Source organism: Heptranchias perlo, chromosome 4, assembly GCF_035084215.1.
Source record: "Heptranchias perlo isolate sHepPer1 chromosome 4, sHepPer1.hap1, whole genome shotgun sequence".
NCBI classification, from domain to species: domain Eukaryota; kingdom Metazoa; phylum Chordata; class Chondrichthyes; order Hexanchiformes; family Hexanchidae; genus Heptranchias; species Heptranchias perlo.
Window position 1 is genome coordinate 10,471,134 of NC_090328.1, and position 21,709 is coordinate 10,492,842.

The window sequence follows — 21,709 nt, forward strand, 5'->3', positions numbered from 1 at the left end:
GACTCATTCTGCTAGTTCCCTCGTTGGCTTGGGTGATTTAAGCCAGTAACTGAGCCTCATGGAGCAGGACGGTTCTTAATTGATCTCGCCCATCGGCATTCCTGGGCGAGGGAGGGATGGGAAATTAGAAAGAAGTTGCATTTGTATCTCTCTTTTCACAATATTCCAGAGTACTTCACAGCCAAGTGTAGTCACTGTTGTAATGTAGGGAAACGCAGCAGCCAATTTGTGCACAGCAAGATCCCACAGACAGCAATAAATAACTAAATAGAATCATCTGTTTCTGGTAGCGTTGGTTGAAGGATAAATGTTAGCCTTCAGAGGCCCTCTCTCTATGCCTACTTGATGTCCTGATGTGGAGATGCCGGTGATGGACTGGGGTTGACAATTGTAAACAATTTTACAACACCAAGTTATAGTCCAGCAATTTTATTTTAAATTCACAAGCTTTCGGAGGCTTCCCCCTTCCTCAGGTGAACGATGTTCACGATGTTCACATCGTTCACCTGAGGAAGGGGGAAGCCTCCGAAAGCTTGTGAATTTAAAATAAAATTGCTGGACTATAACTTGGTGTTGTAAAATTATACTTGATGTCCAGCAGCCCCTGCTGGAAGTGGGCTTGAGTTGTAACTTTGCTCGTCATGGTTACGTATCCTGCCAACGCATGTGGTCTAGACCAGTTAGCTGAGATATGGGAGGACGGCCAGAACAATGCAAATAGTGCACAGCCTTCAATATCTTTATCTTTATATACGCAGGACCCAGACCGCCTGTCCACGGATTAGTGCCCAGATTGACCGTATCGACATCTGATTCCAGCCACTGAATGTGCTATGATCATTGGCTAACACTGCAGTGTATGATTCAGAAATTATTTTTCATACATAAAATTATTCTATATTCAACCTCAACTTGCATTACACCTTTTTTTAATATTGTAAAGCTTCGTAGGAGTGTTTAGAGGTAGGTTTTAAGGAGCGTCTTCGAGGAGGAGAGGTTTCGGGAGGGAATTCCAGAGCTTAGGGCCTAGGCAGCTGAAGGCACGGCCGCCAATGGTGGTGTGATGAAAATCAGGGATGCGCAAGAGGCCAGAATTGGAGGAGCGCAGAGATCTTTGAAGTTCGGTGGTTTATTGGACCGCCCGTGAATATTTTTGTTTCTTTTTCCCCTTTTTCTCACAGGGTAGGACGAGCTGCACGGGAAGGTTGATGGTTCAAACTGTAAGCCAGAGAGGACGCTCTCCACGCTCCCCTGCTGGACAATCACCTGCGCGAAGGTAACGATGTTTCAGTACACTGGAGGATCGAGGAGTCTTGACCAAACCTACGCCTCTCGGGCGTACATATATTTTTACATAGCATGTACAGTACAGAAACAGGCCATTTGGCCCAACAGGTCCATGCTGGTGTTTATGCTCCCCACGAGCCTCCTCCCACCCTAACCTCATCTAACCCTAACAGTATATCCTTCTATTCCTTTCTCCCTCATACATTTAAGGGGAAGCTAGAATAAATACATCTGCTATTTGCCTCCAACTACTCCTTGTGGTAGTCAGTTCCACATTCTAACGACACTCTCTGGGTAAAGAAATTTCTCCTAAATTCCCTATTGGATTTATTAGTGACTATCTTGTACTTATGGCCCCTGGTTTTGGTCTCCCCAACAATTGGAAACATCTTCTCTATTTGAACCCTTAAAGCCCACTATCAGGTCACCTCTCAGCCTTCTCTTTTTCTAGAGAAAAGACCCCCAGCCTGTTCAGCCTTTCCTGCTAAGTATATCCTCTCAGTTCTGGTATCATCCTTGTGAATCTTTTTTTTTCCACCTTCTCCAATGCCTCTATTTCTTTTCTATAATGAGACCAGAACTGTGCACCGTATTCTTAATTGTGGTCTATCCAAGGTTCTATACAAGTTTAACATTTCATTTTTGCCTTGATGTTGCATCCAGTCCTTTTAAGAAAATGTTAGAAATGAGTAGCAAGCAAGTCAGCTCCTGAAAGAGGAAAAAATGGGTTCGTGTTTCAGGGGTGACTCCATTTGGAACTGGCACCATGAGGCTGCAAGTTCTCTGATGAAGGTTTTCTCATGAAACATAGAAACTAGGAGCAGGAGTAGGCCATTCGGCCCTTCGAGCCTGCTCCATCATTCAATATGATCATGGCTGATCCTCTATCTCAATACCATGTTCCCGCTCTCTCCCCATACCCCTTGATGCCTTTTGTGTCTAGAAATCTATCTATGAATGTATCAACACTGTTAAGGATCTGCTGTTCATTTCCAGGGTTGAGAAGTTTATGGCTAAGCTCGGTTCCTGGAATAGGCCGTTTGTAGAAGTGGAAATGAACTTGTGCGTGGCGATTTTTAAAAACGTTTTGTAATTTTTTTAACTTTTTTTTTTGTAGTGAAATTGGCACTTAAGGATAGAGTAGTTTAATGGCTGTTAGTGATGCAGGGACTTTCAGTTCAAACCCCACCTTGGCACTTTGATAATTTGAATTCCGTTTATATATTTTTTAAAAATCTGGAAATAAAAGATCCAGTTACGGTAAAAGTGACCATGAAGCTGTCGGATTGTAGTAAAAACACAACCGGTTCACTAATGCCCTTTAGGAAAGAAAACCTGCTGTCCCTACCCAGTGGTAACTCCAGTCCAACACCAACGGCCTTGCCAGCGATGCCCACACCGAGTGAATTTTTTTAAAAATATCCTTCAGTACTGTAGTGCGACCTGCCACTTAAGAGTGAGTACCGTTTCACTGAACTCGGAAGGTAGAAGTATTTGTGTAGTGGGGGCTGAATGTCTGGTGGCATATGCTGACTGCAGCTCTCAATAGACTGGCTATATCTGTATCAACTAAGAGTGGAGTCAGTTTCATGTTAATTTCAAAGCAATGATCTAAAGAGAAGGGGGAAAGAAAAAGGAATACTGAGTTATGAGGAATGACTAATTAAGATGGAATAGAAAGAAAGATCCCCTTTCAGGACATCCCAAAACGCTTTACGGCCAATGAAGTACTTTTGAATTGTAGTCACTGTTGTCTGAAACACAGCAGCCAATTTGCTCACAGCAAGCTCCCACAGACAGCGATGTGACGCTGACCAGAATTTATTTTTTCGTGATTTTGGTTGAGGGATAAATATTGGCCAGGACACCGGGGAGAGCTCCCCCTGCTCTTCCTCGAAATAGCGGCCATGGGATCTTTTACATCTACCCGAGAGGTTTAATGTCTCATCCGAAAGACGACCCCTCTGACAGTGCAGCACTCCCCTCAGTACTGCACTGACTTGTTAGCCTAAATTTTGTGCTCGAGTCTCCGGTGTGGGACTTGAACCCACGACCTTCTGACTCGGGTGAGAGTGCTACCCACTGAGCCACAGCTGACCCCTAACTTCTCGTCTGTGTGGTGCCGGTGGCCAGCCTCTGCCCCGCCCCCACTGACATTCCCAGTGGAGAAGCCAAGTAACCATCTTGGTCCAACCTCTCATTCACCTTTTCTGTGTTAAAACTTGGCTGTTGCCCTGTGTTTGCTTATTTGACTGACTAATTGCTCATGTAAGGTGCTTGCATTCAATCAGTAGCCCGCTTATATTTTACCTGGTCTTTCTAGAAGTATTAAATTGCCATTATATAATGGGGGTGAGAAATAAAATGCCCTGGAGTAACTACAAGGCAATAATCTGATCTTGAGTGAAGGAAATTTGTAAACCCAGTTGAGCTTTGTTCTCAACAGCTACTTGCATTTTATATAGCGCCTTTTAACATAATGAAACATCTCAAGGTGCTTTACAGGAGCGCTATCGAAACAAAATTGATCTGAGCCAAAGGAGGAGATATTAGGTCAGATGACCAAACACTTGGTTAAAGAGGTAAGTTTTAAACTGAGTCTTTAAAGGAGGTGGAAAAGCAAAGAGGTTTTGGGGTGGGGGGGGGGGGAGAAATTCCAGAGCGTGGAGGCTAGACTGCTAAAGGCCAATGGAGCGGCAAAGGAAGTGGGGAGATGCACAAGAGGCCGGAGTTGGAGGAAAGCAGAGACCTCGGAGGGTAGTCGAGCTGGAGGAGGTTAGAGATGGGGAGGGGCGAGGCCGTGGAGGGATTTGAACATTAAAGATTCCCACTTTTTAACAAGTTTGTGACCCTGTAATCACAGGCATCTATCCATTCCACACACTAAAGCAGCTTTTGGGAGCTCTCCCAGTGATTGTAAGCACAGGAAAATGAAGCAGTTCCTGCACTAAATTGGAAAAATCATGATCCTTTCCTGAGAGACTTTAGTCTGTGTAAAATTGAATAAACTGGCCTTGAGTCATGTACACTTTTATTGTACTTGGATTAGTTATCACCTTTCTTTGATGTAACACCAGCCCAGGTTCCTACATATTAATTGCTCAGCTGGTCTAGGATGTCTTTTGCATTCGCATTTGCAGGAGTGTGATTCATTATTGTCCACCTGATAAAGATTGTGCACCAGATCTGGTGCACAATGGAGGATGCTTTATATTCAATCAGTGTAAACAAAGTGCACAATGTATGCATTAACACTGAATATTGAGCAATCCCAGTTACAAAAGGAAATTGTCCTTTTTTATTCCCAGCTTGACTAGCGCTCAAATTAATTTAGCTGCACCATGGTGTACTTGGTTACCATTTGGAATCGTAGGCCATTCGCCCCATCGTGCCTGTGCCGGCTCTTTAAAAGAGCTATCCAATTAGTCCCACACCCCCGCTCTAGTTCCATAGCCATGGAAATTTTTCCTTTTCCAATTATTTGTCCAATTCCCTTTTCAAAGTTATTATTGAATCTGCTTCCACCGCCCTTTCAGGCAGTGCATTCCAGTTCAAACTCCTCACTTTTTAAAAAAAAATTCTCACCTCCCCTCTAGTTCTTTTGCCAATTATCTTAAATCCATGTCCTTTGGTTACTGACCCTCCTGCCAGTAAGTCCTGTATCCTGATGAGATCTTCCAAGGTTCTTGACGCATGATTTAAAAAGCCAAGGTGGCTCTAGAAAAGGATGAATCGAGTATTAGCCGCGTGAATAGAGAACGAGAAAGCTATGTGGTGCGCAGGAGAAGACGACAAGAGAGGCCTAAGCATCGAAAAGACAGTTATCCCAACGTAGGCCACGGGATTCTGAGGTGACGCGGTCAATCAGTCCAGCACAGTCTAGCTTGTCTGGAGGCTGCTAACCTCCAGACAAGCTAGAGTAGAGCTATAGGAACAGGAGTAGGCCATTCAGCACCTCGAACCTGCTCTGCCATTCGATTAGATCATGGCTGATCTGTATCTTAACTCATTTACCCACCTTGGTTCCGTAACACTTAATACCCTTGCCTAACAAAACTGTGTCAATCTCGGTTTTGAAATTTTCAATTGGCCCCCAGCCTCAACAGCTTTTTGGAGGGAGGAGGGAGGAGGGGAGTTCCAGATTTCCACTACCCTTTGCGTGAAGAAGTGCTTCCCGACATCACCCCTGAACGGCCTAGCTCTAATTTTAAGGTTCTGCCCCACCAGTGGAAATAGTGTTCTCTATCTAACCTATCAATTCCTTTAATCATCTTAATCCTCAATTATTTTTCCTCATCTTGGTCATAAATGGCCGACCCCTTATGTTGAGACTGTGACCCCCTAGTTCTAGACTCCAGCCCGGGGAAGCAGCCTCTCAGCATCTACCCTGTCAAGCCTTCTATGAATTTTATGTTTCAATGAGATCACCTCTCATTCTTCTAAACTCCAAAGATTATAGGCCCATTCTACTCGATCTCTCCTCATAGGACGACCCTCATCCTGGGAATCAATCTTGTGAACCTTTGTTGCATCCCCTCTAAGGCGAGTATATCCTTCCTTAGGTAAGGAGACCAAAACTGTACACAGTATTCCAGGTGTGGTCTCACCAGAGCCCTGTATAGCCTTCCTGAAGTCCAGTGCACAGAACTGAACGCAGTACTCCAGATGGCATCTAACCAGAGCTTTGTAATGCAAAGAGCAAGATTGATAAAGCCATGTTTCAAAACAGGATGTCTCCTGGATGGGCTAGTCTTTCATTTTAAATCTCACCCCCCCGCCCCCCCCCCCCCCAAATCAATAATTGCACATTAGCAAAATTTCAACTGTTGCAATGACAAAATTGTCTGGTTTGGAGTTAAGTAGCATCACAGTCAAGTGTAACCAAATGCCATCAATTTTCTTTTGCCCGCTGCAGGACTTGAGCAGATAATTACAACTGAAGGAGTGCTGCACTGTCTGATGTGCTATCTTTCAGATGAGACATTAAACCGAAGCCCCGTCAGCCCCCATAAGATCCCACGGCACTTTTTCAAAGAAGAGCAGAGGGAGTTCTCCCCGGTGTCCAGGCCAATATTCATCCCTTATCCAACATCAGTAAAACAGTTTATCAGGTCATTATGTGTGGGAGCTTGCTGTGCGCAAATTGGCTGCCATGTTTCCGACATTACAACAGTGACTACATTTCAAAACATAATTGTCTGCAAAGCACTCTGGGACTTCCCAAGGATGTGCAAGGGACTATTATGAATGCAAGTTATTTATTTTCTTGCAAAACATCTTTGTCACTCATTGTCATAGTGAATTTCAAATGAAAAGCTTTTTTATTCATGATCTCCAGCTAGCAACGTTTAATGTGTTGGCGTGAAAACCAGAGAGAGCAGATCTGTTATTACATGAAGCATGTTGAAATGTCTGGTTCTACAAACAACTGAAATGATATTCTTAATCTAAACGTCGATTTGTACGTCTTGTTGCATCGAAATATCTCAAAGCGCTTTAAGTGATGAACTTAAGCATTTAGAAGCCGAGTGGCGTTAATCTGGGAATTGTTTTTTTAAAAAAAAGGAAAGATTCCAGGATTTCAAATCAAGTAACACACTCGCATGTTCCTTTTTTATTGGAACATTTCTATTTTCATCCATAGCTGTGCTGCTAAAAATTCGTAGCAGAAATTCCCAGACAAGTTCAAGGGGTGGTTTTGTGTGGTTTCTGATATTTAAACAGACGCTAGCTTTAGCAAGGGTGTTAGTCCAGCTGACCTATCTTCATGCTGCATCAATAACAGTAGGGGTTGGGGGGGGGGAAAACACACGGGGTCCTGTGTTCAAATAAGCGATTCTTTCATTAAAGCATTTCTGGAACGTTTTAAAGGTTGACTTGGGACAGCTCATTCAGTGCCCTCCATAATCGATGCCTGATTTTGTTTGACAATCCAGCTGGAATTTATAACCAAATGTCTTGTAAGACGACCCAGCTCATGTTTCATTGAGCTTAGGCCTGTACTTAAGCACGTTTGGGACAAAGGGTTTAAGATTTTAAATGTTTGACTCGTAAGTGCGATAAACCAGATCCACTTGTCCAGCTAGATTTTATGCTGTAAATTGATATTGAAATTTTAACATTGGACATTCTTCAATCCCTTCGTGAAAGTGGGAATCTTCAGATCTGTTGTTCGAAAGGTGTCAGCCGTGGCTCAGTGGTCAGCACTCTTGCCTCTGAGTCAGAAGGTTGTGGGTTCAGGTCCCGCTCCAGAGACTTGAGCACAAAGTCCAGGCTGACACTCGCAGTGCTGCACTGTCAGAGATGCCACCTTTCGGGTCAGACATTAAACCGAGGTCCCGTCTGCTCTCAACTGGACGTAAAAGATCCCACAGCATTATTCCAGGCAGAGCGGGGGAGTTCTCCCCGATGTCCTGGGCCAATATTTATCTGGTCATTATCACATTGCTGTTCATGGGAGCTTGCTGTGCAGTTTGGCTGCCACCTTTTCCACATTACAACAATGACCACACTTCATTGGCTGTAAAGCACTCTGGGACATCCTGAGGTCATGAAAGGCGCTATATAAATGCAGGTTCTTTCTTTCAAGAAAAGAGGCTTTCTACAATACAGTATGTTCTTCCGTGTGGTTTCAATGAGAGATGGGAGAATTCAAAACCCAGTTTTCAGCAGGAAATGGCTGTCTCCATGTAAGGAAGCTGTACCATATTTTCCTGAGTAATTTAAACTCCTCCCGAGCAGCTTCTCCTAGGAACTGTGGTTTCTCGAACATTAGGGATTGGTGTGGGTCCCGAGCAGCTGCTGACTGACTGCTGGCAGAATCCAACTGGGTGAGTTGGAATTTGAGACAAGCTCCTCCCTGAGGTAGGATATTGCCCAGAGCTGAACAGAAGGCGCAGAGCTCCCAAGTCCCAGAATCATTCTTGTTGCCCTTTGCACCCCATTCGATGTCCTGTGGAAGGCAGGGGTGCCCAAAATGGCAGGCAGTGATCTTGCTATTGGTCTGTACAAGGTTGAAGCACCTTGTGTAGAATTACATAGAATGTACAGGCCATTCGGCCCAACCGGTCCATGCCAGTGTTTATGCTCCACGCGCGCCTTCTCCCTCCCTACTTCATCTAACCCGATCAGCTTATCTTTCTATTCCTTTCTATCTCATGTGTTTATCTAGCTTATCTAATGTCTCATTCTTTGGCTTGGTGTCAATTCTTGGTGGAAAGAATATACTTAATGGCTTTTTCTCATTTACTTCCTCTGTTCTAAAAGGGGACGTACCTTCTCTTGATTGACCTGTATTGGACACGAGATGCATCCAACCTATTTACCTGTACTTGAAGTTCCACTGGCATCAGAAGTCTTGAATACTTGCTCAGTTTACATAAGAACATAAGAAATAGGAGCAGGAGTAGGCCAATCGGCCCCTCGAGCCTGCTCCGCCATTCAATAAGATCATGGCTGATCTGATCCTAACCTCAAATCTAAATTCATGTCCAATTTCCTGCCCGCTCCCTGTAACCCCTAATTCCCTTTACTTCTAGGAAACTGTCTATTTCTGTTTTAAATTTATTTAATAATGTAGCTTCCTGGGGCAGCAAATTCCACAGACCTACTACCCTCTGAGTGATGAAGTTTCTCCTCATCTCAGTTTTGAAAGAGCAGCCCCTTATTCTAAGATTACGCCCCCTCGTTCTAGTTTCACCCATCCTTGGGAACATCCTTACCGCATCCACCCGATCAAGCCCCTTCACAATCTTATATGTTTCAATAAGATCGCCTCTCATTCTTCTGAACTCCAATGAGTAGAGTCCCAATCTACTCAACCTCTCCTCATATGTCCGCCCCCTCATCCCCGGGATTAACCGAGTGAACCTTCTTTGTACTGCCTCGAGAGCAAGTATGTCTTTTCTTAAGTATGGACACCAAAACTGTATGCAGTATTCCAGGTGCAGTCTCACCAATACCTTAAATAACTGCAGCAAAAGTTTACATCGAATTTACAGCACAGAAACAGGCCATTTGGCCCAACTGGTCCATGCTGGTGTTTATGCACCACACGAGCCTCCTCCCACCCTACATCGTCTAACCCTATCAGCACAACCGTCTCTTCCTTTCTCCCTCATGTGTTTATCTAGCTTCCCCTTAAATGCATCTGGGCTGTTCACCTCAACCACTCCATGTGGTAGCGAGTTCCACATTCTCACCACTCTCTGGGTAAAGAAATTTCCTATTGGGTTTATTGGTGACTGTCTTATATTTATGGCCCCTAGTTTTGGACCCAACCCCCTCCACAAATGAAAACGTTTTCTTAATGTCTACCTTATGCAACCCTTTCATAACCTTAACGACCTCTTTGGGTTAGCAGCCTGACCCTTGAGGTACCTTTCTCGATGAAGGAAATTGTGCCAGGGTGAATTGAGGCAAATGGGTAAAGGAGCAAAACATAAGTGTTGGCTGGATTAGCCTTGTCACATTTTTAATACTGAATATTCTTCGAACGACGGGACTATTAAAAAATCTGTTCCAACCAACGCTCTTGGTTTTTTTTTTTTTTGTATTGACCTTTTAGACCTCGCTCTCGCTCCAGGGACAGCGGAGAGGAAACCGAAGCCATCCAGGAGCGTTTCTTCCGACCTCACTTCCTGCAGGCCCCAGGAGACATGATCATTCAGGAGGGCAAACTCTGCAGAATGGACTGCAAGGTAACGGGGAACCTAATGCAAAGGCCAAAAAAAAAATAGCTTTACGTGTTGATCTATTCTCGCCCTTCAGCCACGGCTCAGTTGGTAGCACGCTCGCCTCGAGTCAGAAGTCCCACTCCAGAGACTCGAGCACAAAACCTAGGCTGACGTTCCCAGTGCCATGCTGAGAGTGCTGCACCGTCTGAGGTCCCATCTTTTGTCTGAGACGTTAAAACCGAGGCCCCACCTGCCCCCTCAGATGGGCGACAAAGAATCCCTGGTGTCCTAGACAGTATTTCTCCCTCAGTTAATTTTTTTTTTTTAAACAGATTTTCTGGTCACTTCTCATTCCTCTTTGTGGGATCTTGCTGTGTGCAAATTGGCTGCTGCATTTTCTTCATTACAACAGTGACTGCACTTCAGAAAGTACTGCTTTGGCTGTAAACCACTTTGAGACGTCCTGAGGTTGTGAAAGGTGCTCTAAATGCAAGTCTGTCTTCCTCAAAACCTTGGACTGCCATATATCCTCTGGGTTTTCTGTGCACTCCATAGTAAGGCTGAGCAGCCACCTGCTCTGATCGTGAGAATGAGCTGACTTTATCTGTGACACTGGGGGGGAAGAGAAAGGTAGCAGTGCTGTAGACCAGAGCTGAAGGTGATCGTTTTCAAAAGGTTTGAGTCACCGTGGCACTAGTACCGTACCACATTATCTGGCATGGTGTGATCTATCGCCTATTCCTTCAGTTATTCTGATGTTCTACCCATGTCAAGGTTACGCAGTGACCAACAAATAGGTGACGTTGCTGGTCGTACTGTCTGTATTGAAGCTTCAGTATTGAGTAGGGACTTATTAGAAGCTTCATTACTGACTATCCAAGGGTTCATAGAATCTTACCGCACAGAAGGAGGCCGTTCGGTCCATCGTGCCTGTACCGGCTCTTTGAGAGAGCAATCCAATTAGTCCCACTACCCCTGCTCTCTTCCCCCATAGCCCTGTAAATTTTCTCCCCTTCAAGTATTTATCCAATTCCCTTTTTTTGAAAATTATTGAATCTGCTTCCACCACCCTTTCAGGCAGTGTATTCCAGATAATCATAACTCGCTGTGTTGTTTTAAAAAAAAAAAAATTCTCGTCTCCCCTCTAACTATTAAGGTAATTACCTTCAATCTGTGTCCTCCTGGTTACCGACCCTCCTGCCAATGGAAACAGTTTCTCCCTATTTACTGAATCAAAACCCCTCATAATTTTGAACACCTCTATTAAATCTCCCCTTAACTTTCTCTACTGTAAGGAGAACAATCCCAGCTCCTCCAGTCTCTCCACATAACTGGGTTCCAGGTAGAAAAGAGTTCTGTTCTGGGTTTTATGTTCAGTGATCGTTGAATATAAAAGCAAGGAGGTGATAATGAATCTGTAGAAGACATTGAGGCACTCCATTTATAGAACCGATATTGGGACCATAGGAAAGGTGCAACATGGATTCACTAGGATGATATCAGGAATGAGAGAATATAGTTATACGATTTTTTTTTAAAAACACAAGGGCTGCATTCGCTGGAGCAGAAATGATTGAGCGATCCAAGATTGAGAGTTTTTAGGAGGTGAAGTATGAAAGGCTTTGATGGTAAATTGTGAAAGATTATCTCCACTGTTTGGCCATAAAATGTAGGATTGGTATTAGAACTCGAGAGGTTGGAAGAAGTCATTTCTCACAAAAGGTCATTTAAAAATTGGAATGCATTACCACAAGCGGTGACTAAAACAGTCAATCGTGACATTTAGAATATTGGATGAACACTTGAAGGAAAATATTAAAGGTTACGGAGACAGAGCAGGAAAGTGGAATTGAAGAGCTCGCCCTGATGTGGAGCTAACACTGGCATAGATACAGTGGGCTGAATGGATACTTTGTGCTGGAATTTCTGATTCTATCACCTTCGACCCTGAAGGGGAAGAGGTCCTGTAATTCTGACATCACGAGGCGAGTAAATTGCACATCTGGTTTAAACATCAGTTTACATTTTGAGTCTGTGGCGTTTGTTGACGTTTTCAGTGATGATGGTGACCTCTGGTCATACAACAAAACCTAAAGACTTCCAGATGAAAGTCCGAGCCCTTGTTTGCTCGATGATCCCTTGTATACCAACGTTGGGTTGTTTTTTTCCTTCGGTGGCTGAGGTCCAATTTTAGAGGCTGCTTTCCATATGTCGTCTTTGAACGGGAAAAGAAATCCTGCTAGTAGAAGTTAAAGGGCAAGTGATGTGTTGTCTGTTGGCTACATGTGGGGGAAAAACTGAAGTCATGCAACCTAAGTGTTTTTCTCTTGCCCCTTCTTGTGCAACTGGTGACTAACAACTAATGTACGCTTGGGTTTTACGCACTGTGATGTTATAATGCCCAATCATTAACCCATTGCAGTCCCCACCACTTGCACTGTCTCCGTTAATCCTGGACAGCTGCCTATATCTGGCAAATGGCACTGACCATTTGCCATTATCATAGGTGTCAAATGGCAATGGCTTAACCGTGTCAAGTGTGCCGGCTGTTTCAGGCACTTTAAAGAGCTGCTCGCACCTTGCAATTACCTGTCATTAATTCCTAACACCAGCCTCCTCCACCGCCTTAGCCTCTAGATCTCCTGCCACTGCTGGCGGCTGTAGAGCTGGACACATCCCGGCTCCGTTTTAAACTTTTGGGAAGAGTTTTTTTTCCCCCCATCGGGGTTAAATATGATCCAACAGCAAAATAATAAAGAACTGAGGCTCAGTTTTGAGAGCGAGCGAGAGAGAGACCCGTTTAACTCTGCGCCCTACAGACACCTGACTGTGTTCCAGGGATTTAATCGCTGCAAAGTTGACCGAGTGATCCGAGCAGGCGTCAGAATCGCCCGCTCTTGTATGTGAGGAACAGAATTATCCTGCGTTCTTCAATGCCGCCAGTACTTCATGCGGTCATTTGTTTGTTTCACTGGATATAGCAGGCAAATCCATGTTTGGCACAAACGTGCCCACTATATACAGCGGGGACTGTGTATAGTTTTTCTGGAAAAAGCTGATTTTTACCTCTGGCATTAAATGGAATGACCATCTCCTCATTGTTAGCTGTAAGGGCCTTGTGTGAAAGGGGTCAGGAAAGTCTTGACCCTGTTCAGGTGGATGTGAGACCATGACACAGAGCGACCTGTGATTCAGTACAGAATGATAATGAAAGAGACTTGCATTTATATAACGCCCTCGACGTCCCAAAGCGCTTTATAGCCAACAAAGTACTTTTTTTTTTGTTGAAGTGTGGTCACTGTTGTAATGTAGGAAACGCAGCAGTCAATTTGCACACAGCAAGATCCCACAAACAGCGATGTGATAATGACCAGATAACCTGTCTTAGTGATGCTGGTTGAGGGATAAATATTGGCCAGGACATCTGGGCGAATTTCCCTGCCCTACTTCGAAATAGTGGCCGTGGGATCTTTTATGTTCAGGTGAGGGGGAAGATGGGGCCTTGATTTAAGAACATAAGAAATAGGAGCAGGAGTAGGCCAATAGGCCCCTCGAGCCTGCTCCGCCATTCAACAAGATCATGGCTGATCTGATCCTAACCTCAAATCTAAATTCATGTCCAATTTCCTGCCCGCTCCCCGTAACCCCTAATTCCCTTTACTTCTAGGAAACTGTCTATTTCTGTTTTAAATTTATTCAATGATGTAGCTTCCTGGGGCAGCAAATTCCACAGACCTACTGAGTGAAGAAGTTTCTCCTCATCTCAGTTTTGAAAGAGCAGCCCCTTATTCTAAGATTATGCCCCCTAGTTCTAGTTTCACCCATCCTTGGGAACATCCTTACCACATCCACCCGATCAAGCCCCTTCACAATCTTATATGTTTCAATAAGATCGCCTCTCATTCTTCTGAACTCCAATGAGTAGAGTCCCAATCTACTCAACCTCTCCTCATATATGTCCACCCCCTCATCCCCGGGATTAACCGAGTGAACCTTCTTTGTACTGCCTCGAGAGCAAGTATGTCTTAAGTATGGACACCAAAACTGTATGCAGTATTCCAGGTGCGGTCTCACCAATACCTTATATAACTGCAGCAATACCTCCCTGTTTTTATATTCTATCCCCCTAGCAATAAAAGCCAACATTCCGTCTCCTCTGAAAGCTGGCACCTTCCTCTGAAAGCTGGCACCTCCATCACTGCAGCACTCCCTCGGTACTGCACTGGGAGTATCAGCCTGGACTACGTGCTCAAGGCTCGAGTGGGACTTGAACCCACGACCTTCTGACTCTGAGGCAAGAGTGCTACCTACGGAACCAAGGCTACCACTGTGACAATCTCGCTCGGGCTTCAAGGATGACTTGGGGGGTGGGGGTGGAAAAAGAAGTTTTCCCCCCCCCCCCTCCTGTGCAGCACTTTAGCATGTCGTTCTACGTTAAAGGCATTTTATAACGTAGGGTGGGGTCCAAGGTTTGGGTTTAAGACATTAATTAAATCGGCAAAATGGAGGAAGTTTATTGGCGTCTGGCTGAACGCTCACTGCTGACAGAAGCAGAAAGATACATTTATTTCCCAATGCTGACATTGCTCCTGTTGATCACTGAAAAAAATAATTCTAACGTAATTACAAAAATAATATTGGGGGAGGGGTGGGAATGCCAGAACTTTTGAAATTCATGTTTCAGTCTGGACCTCACTCAGCTTTGAACTGTAAATTATACTGAATTACAGGCTTGCAATCCAGACACATTGTCAATGTTAACATTGTAGCCTCGAGGCCTTGCTGACAACAGCTCTTAATAGACATTATCCATCTAATGTATAATTTCCAATGAGAGAGCATTAGTTTTTTTTTAAAAATGTATAACATCAGACATTTGAGGTCAAGCCCGGTCTGGGCTGAGTCAGGTACTTTTTTGTTTAATTTCAAAATATACTTTATTTCGTGAAATTTAAGGATACGCACAGTTCAATGTAAGAACACAATTACAATCCAAACAATACACTTCAGATCGTTCACACTCTGATCCAGTCATTACAATTTACAGCACAATTTACATTCTGTACAATACATGGTGAAATGGCCTTACACACTGTCCTTTCCCCATAGAGCCTTTGCGTAGGTCGCTCCAGTGCGTCCCACAGCACATACTCCTGGACCTTGGAGTGTGCCAGGTGGTAACACCCGGCGGTCATGGACAGGTCCCTTCAGCTGGAAGACCACCAGGTTTCAGGCGGACAAAAGGGCCTCCTTCACCGAGTTGATGGTCTTCCAGCTGTCTTGGTGTGCGTCCCGGGGAACGGCCCGTAGAGCACAGCGTCCTGAGTTACCAAACTGTGGGGCTGCCCCGTCGCGCAGAGGGTCTCTGTCCCGGTTCATCCCCATCAGGAGGTCAATTCCGGCGACGAGACGTTCTGCCAAATGGCATCGACCGTCTGGTCGGGGATCTGCCCGATCGGATCCACCCTCTCCTTTTCCTGCAGGACCCCCAGAACGTGTCATGCCAACCACTGTCTGAAGGCTTTGTGGTCGAAAGGGTTCCTCTTAAGACACTTCTTACCTGGAACAGGTGGTGGGGCACGGTTCAGCTGGACGGGACGTCCTGCATCTGTTCGGCCAGCGTGGCCAGACCCAACCTTCTTAGTGTGGTGGCCAGGTAGAAACTCAGCATGTAGTGACACTTGGTGTCTGCGCACCGGGGCTCGACACATCCTGAGGCAGCTACACACAAAGATGGCCATCAGGATCAGGGTGGCATTGGGGATGCCCTTTTTCCTTCCTTCCTCTTTGTCTGGAGGCTGGAAAAATGGTGGCCCTGTGGACGCGTTCTACCTTGGACCTCCAGACAAAGTGGAAGATGGCTTGAGTGACTGGCGGTGAGGAATGGGCCAGACCGTGGCTGCAGAGCAACACCGCGAGCACCTCGCACCTCTCTGCTTATCACCAGGTTCCTGCCGGCCATGGAGAGGGAGCCCGCCCCTTCCCTCCCCCACATACCAAGGTTCTGTTTGGCCTTTGTGACCCGTTCCTCCCAGTTCTTGGTGCAGGCCTGTGGGACCCCCCAGCACCTTCGGGAGGTCGGACCTGACAGTAAAGGGGACAAAGGATCGGCTCACCCACTTGCCAAAGAATATGGCTTCACTCTTGCCCCCGAGGCCAGCTCGAACTGGTCGCAGAGGCTGAATCAGGTACTTGGGCAGTCCGGCCTAATTGAAGATGTCTAACTCACCATGTCTGCTTCTGAACGAACAGAGCGCTGACTCAGCACACCATGCGCTGTAAAGTCACACATTGCCTGTGTCCGCAGCTTGTGGTAAGAATGTGCACTGAGAAGGCCATAGTTCATTCCCCCCTCTTCTCCCACCCCCCCAAAAAAAATACTAGTGTTTAACAAGTCAGTATGATGCTCTTGATCAGTGGACATAAAACCTCGTTGCCAACAGCATAAAACTGCCTCTGTCGAGCCGTATAATGACTTATCAAGGTTTAGAAAGTCGAGCCAATTTGTCCAGTGTTGGTTTAACAGGTATTCCTACAGCTTGCTACTGGAGCAGAGGTAGTAGCTTTGGGCTGGGCTCGTGTCAGATGTTTTTGGATACAGCTGGTCTAACACCTGCCTTGGACCAGTTTTTGATCCTGCATTCAAGCCCTCACAAAGAGGGCCCTTATCTCTACACCACCTCTGGGTGTGGGTGTTTTCCCACGGGCGGGAATTGGCTTTATTTTAAACCACCTTTTTTGTCGCTGAAGTATAAATACGTTAAATATAAATATAGGAACAGACAGAATTGACGGGCAGGGAAAGACCAGCCGGTCCATCAAGCCTGCCCCACACCATGATGGACAGAGCATCGTGACTAGACGCTCCCCCCGCCCCCGCCCGCCCCCCGGCAGACATGTAATCTCCCGGGAGAGGCAAAAAAAAGAGAGTAAGAAAACCCAGGGCCAATAAGGGTAAAAAATAATCTGGAAAATTCCTTTCCGACCCCCTCAGGCGATCGAAACCAGTCCAGGAGATCACATGGACCAAGTGTTATCTATAAAGACACTCGCCTTCTATATGATGTGATCTTTGCCCCAGTCAGGAACTGGTCCAGCTCCCGGTCAGCCCGCACCACACCAGCCGGCAATGTATTCCAGAGGCTCGCTACTCTCTGGGAAAAGAAGAATTGCCCAACCTCCAGTCTATTCCCACTCTTCCATAGTTTAAACTCATCCCTTGGTCCTCCCCAATATCTCTCTTTTTTAAAACAAAATTTCTATCTTTTGGGTGTAGAAAGGAAAGCTAAAGGCTTTGCAACAGCTTTAAACAATGCCCCCTCTGAGAAAGCAAATCTCAGAAGAAAATCCCTAAGAATCGCATAGAATTTACAGCTCAGAAACAAGCCATTTGGTCAAACTCCACTCTAATAACGTATCCTTCTATTCCTTTCTCTGTTATGTACTTATCTAGCTTTTCCCTCAGCAAGGACAAAATGTTTAGAGCATGTTGTATATTCTGAACACTAATTGAAGGTACTCTGGTTGTGGTTTCCAGTTGAGCGAGTTTCTGATCTCTGGCCATCCAGGGTAGGTGGGGTAAAAGGCTAGGTATGTCCCACAGGGGAGGGAAGTCACGAAGCCTGGTCCATTCTCCCAGCGCACCGAGCACCTAGCTGCAGATTAGTATTGGTAGACCATCTGCCAGCAAATAGTGTGCACCCACGCTTCGGGGAAGGTTGTGCAATGCAAGAGAATTTAGATGAAGGGAGAAAATATTGTCCTTTTTTTAAAAAAAGGATAATGCCTTTTACGACCTCAGGACGTCCCAAAGCACTTACAGCCAATTGGGTACTTTTGTAAGTGTAGTCACTGTGGTAATGTAGCAGCCAATTTTCACACAAGATCCCACACACAATGAAATAAATGACACAATCATCTGCTTTAGTGATGTTGGTTGAGTGATAAATGTTAGGGGAGAACTCCCCTGCTCCTCTTCGAAATAGTGCCATGGGATGTTTTACATCCACCCGAGAGGGTAGACGAGGCTACATTATTAGGGTGAAGTAAGTAGAGTGTGGCGTTTGGCTTGTTTCTACCTCCGTGCTGCACTGAAATGCAAACTTAGATTATGTGCTCAAGTCTCTGGAGTGGGCCTTGAACCCACAACCTTCTGGCTTAAGAGGTGAGTGTGCTATCCGCTGAGCCACGGCTTGACTCTTAAATAGAAGACTGCTTACAAAGTAATAACTCTCACTTTAGAAGAACATCATAATGTTGTGGTGTGATTAATCTGTCTTCTGTTTCACACCTACCGGAATTATAGATGCCCAAGGGGGGGGGAAACTGTTGGTGCTTTTGCAAACTGGCTTTCGTTTGGATGTTCTTGCAGGTCAGTGGGCTACCAACTCCAGACCTAATATGGCAACTGAATGGGAACCAGATCCGCTCAGATAGCAGCCACAAGATGCTCGTACGTGAGAATGGCGTTCACTCCCTGGTCATTGAACCAGCCACTGCTAGAGATGCTGGGATTTATACGTGCATAGCCACCAACCGAGCCGGCCAGAACTGTTTCAGCCTCGAGCTATTAGTCGCAGGTATACAATTTGCTTATTTATTTCATTTTTCCCCCCCGATAACATAAAAGAAACATTTGAACTGCTCCAGATTGCTGATTAAAGTTGGGCTCAGTAACACTTGGGCAGGTCTTACCAGTTTTGTTTTCTTTTCACTTTAATTATGCTCCCAAGCTTTGAAGATTGACCCAGTCCTATCCGAGATGTGACTAGGTCAGTCTCGTCATGTTCCTGTGCATCAAGCAGAAGGAAGGGTGTCGTAGGGAGAGACTCGTCTTTCCTGCAGCCCAGTCTCCACCAGATCACACAACTGGGTGTATATTCCAGCTAACGCTGTTCCTGTATGAAAGAGACAGAAAAAGCTTGCATTTATATAGCGCCTTTCACATCCTCGGGATGTCCCAAAGCACCTCACAGCCAGTGAATTACTTTTTGAAGTGTAATCACTGTTGTAATGTAGGAAACATGGCAGCCAGTTTGTGCAAAGTTGCCACAAACAGCAAAGTGAGTGACCAGATAATCTGTTTTTAAGGTGTTGGTTGAGCAATAAATGTTGACCAGGACACCGGGGAGAACTCCCTGCTCTTCAAAATAATGCCATGGGATCTTTTACATCCACCTGAGAGGGCAGACGGGGCCTTGGTTTAACATCTCATCCGAATGACTGCACCTCTGACAGTGCAGCACTCCCTCGGTACTGTACTGGGAGTGTCAGCCCAGATTATCTGCTCGAGTCTCTGGAGGGGGACTTGAACCCACGACCTTCTGACTCGGAGGTGAGAGTGCTGCCCACTGAGCAAAAGCTGACCCTGCAATAACCTGTCCTGCGTTAAAATGGCACAGACATTAACCCACTTAATATTAAACTGTTAAAGCCCCATGTTGGAGGAGGGGTGGGGGGAAAACACATGGGAATTTAATGTGATTGGCACAGTTCTCAGAGGAATGCTTAATGCAATCAGAAAATATTCTCCCACACGTCCCTAAGGGAGAAGAATTAATTTGCCAGTATCTTGTGAGATTGTGACAACTTGCTAATTGAAGGCTGTTTGTTGCTGAGAATCTTATGACTGAAATAGGATATAAGTTGCATCTTTATCTTTGGGTCTTTGCCAATATAAGGGAGTGACTTGTGTGTGGAAATACTTAAGAAATGAAGGCCTTGACGGTAAGGGTCAAAGATACATTGAACACGATTAAGCCAAATTCTGCTGTCAAGTCTCTTCCTGTTGAATGTACTGAGTCTGGTGGTGAAAGTTGAATTAAATCCCTTCCAAACGCACGGACCACAAGCCATTACTGCCTCCGCTCCCGATAAGACATGCCCGGCCAGTTTTGTCTGAAGTGTTTCCAGGTCTGGTCCTGGTCCCAAAGGTTCACCCGGTCTCCCAATATCTGACTAACCACTGGATGTTCCGAGTTGGTCCACTCTCGGTGAATTGCCTAGAAGAGGAAAACTCTCTCTGTTTGTACAGAGCTCCGCCTTTGTCGCTTGGGACGCTTCTGAACTGAGCAGCAGCCAGCATTGGCGCTGAGAGTCGATCATGGGGCAAGGCCACTGGATTTTATGGTTTTCTTGGGGATAAATGGACAGAATCTTGGCGTTCGAGCCCCGAAACACTGAAAATTGTGAAATCGGGTGCAGTAAGAATGGAGTTTGACTTACTTGATCACTGCAAGTAGTCCTGGTTCAGAAAATCGTGGCTGCCTCTTTCTCTCTGCTCACTGCTACCCAAAAGATGAATTCGAGGCCACGGTGAGGGCAGAATATAAATGGACAAGAGTCCAGAGTTGGAGGACCGAAATTTAAAACCGAGCTTTTGACCACCTGTCCTAATATCTCCTTAAGTAGCTCAGTTTCATACTTTGTTTGATCGCTCCTGTGAAGCGCCTCGGGACATTTTACTACATTTTAAAAGCGCGATTATAAATGCAAGTTGCTGGTGGATAGAGTTTAGAAACATACTCAGTGCAAAATAATGTTTTTTTTTTCTCCTGGTTTTTTAATATAGTGATCTGTTCTGTTTTTTTTTTCTCCCCCCAGCCAAACAGATGGTGAGAGCCCCAGTGTTTATAGAGAAGCTGCAGAACACCGGGGTTGCCGAAGGATATCCGGTACGGTTAGAGTGCCGTGTTTCCGGTGTGCCGTACCCACAGATTTTCTGGAAGAAGGATAACGAATCTCTCACTCACAACACTGACCAAGTAAGGTGAGGCAGACATCGAACTTCTGATTCCTGCCAATGTGCACAGCCCGGCGTTGGGCTCTTGCCTTGTGACTGGGACACTTGCTTTTAAAATTTACAGCGCAGAAGTGGGTTGGGGGGGGTTGCCATTCGGCCCATCGTGCCTGTGCCGGCTTTTTGAAAGAGCTATCCGATTAGCTCCATTCCCCCTGCTCTCTTCCCTGTGGCCCTGCAAATTTTCTCCCCTTCAAATATTTATCCAATTCCCTTTTGAAAGTTACTATTGAAACTGCTTCCACCGCCCCTTTCAGGCAGCGCATTCTAGATGATCATAACTTGCTGTGTTTTTTAAAAAATCTTCTCATCTCACCTCTGGTTCTTTGCTTGTAAACTTGTAAAACAAATCCAACTAGAATCCACAAAAAGTGTTTTTTTTTTCTGGATGATTCGATAATCTATCGTTTGATCCTTCCAGAGATGGCTGTTCAAAGACGTGAGTTCCTTTTGTGTTGACTTTGTGGTTAGAGTGCAATGCATTAAGTAAGTAGCTATTAATCTGTCCAGAGAGAACAATGACTCATTCTTTGGCAACTGCATAAGCCTGTTTCTTTTTTTTTAAACAAAAAAACCTCTCCCAACTATTTAATAATACTAAATTGAAATGTAAGGTTTAGGCCTTCTGTAAACAATCAAATGCCACAAATTCCATCCACATTGAAGCTCTCTGTTCAACTTTAACCCTTCGACTACAGTAGCCCTTCGTCAAACAAAAGAAAAGAATAATTATAGTTTATTCAAAGAAACCACCCTGCAATTTTGAAGCCAGGTCGTTTGCTGTCAAGTTTACATTTTCAAAGGTTTTTTTAATGTGTGTGTGTGCATGTATATAAAAATACTCATTTTCTATTTTGTTCTGCGTCTTCTGATGTAGATGCATTCATTATTAACAACAACTTGCATTTATATAGCGCCTTTAACGTAGTAAAACGTCCCAAGGCGTTTT

General features: G+C 45.1%; 1 protein-coding gene across 10 annotated transcripts in view; it reads left to right on the forward strand.

Moving 5' to 3' along the window:
* palld (palladin, cytoskeletal associated protein) overlaps window positions 1–21,709 on the forward strand; it is a 369,602-nt gene that overhangs the window by 340,281 nt on the left and 7,612 nt on the right. For all 10 annotated transcript variants that reach the window (XM_067982453.1, XM_067982449.1, XM_067982448.1 and 7 more), the window contains 4 exons: window positions 1,182–1,276; window positions 9,854–9,986; window positions 18,334–18,541; window positions 20,565–20,730. In XM_067982453.1, coding sequence (XP_067838554.1) covers window positions 1,182–1,276; window positions 9,854–9,986; window positions 18,334–18,541; window positions 20,565–20,730 — 602 coding nt within the window. The remainder of the gene's footprint in view (window positions 1–1,181; window positions 1,277–9,853; window positions 9,987–18,333; window positions 18,542–20,564; window positions 20,731–21,709) is intronic.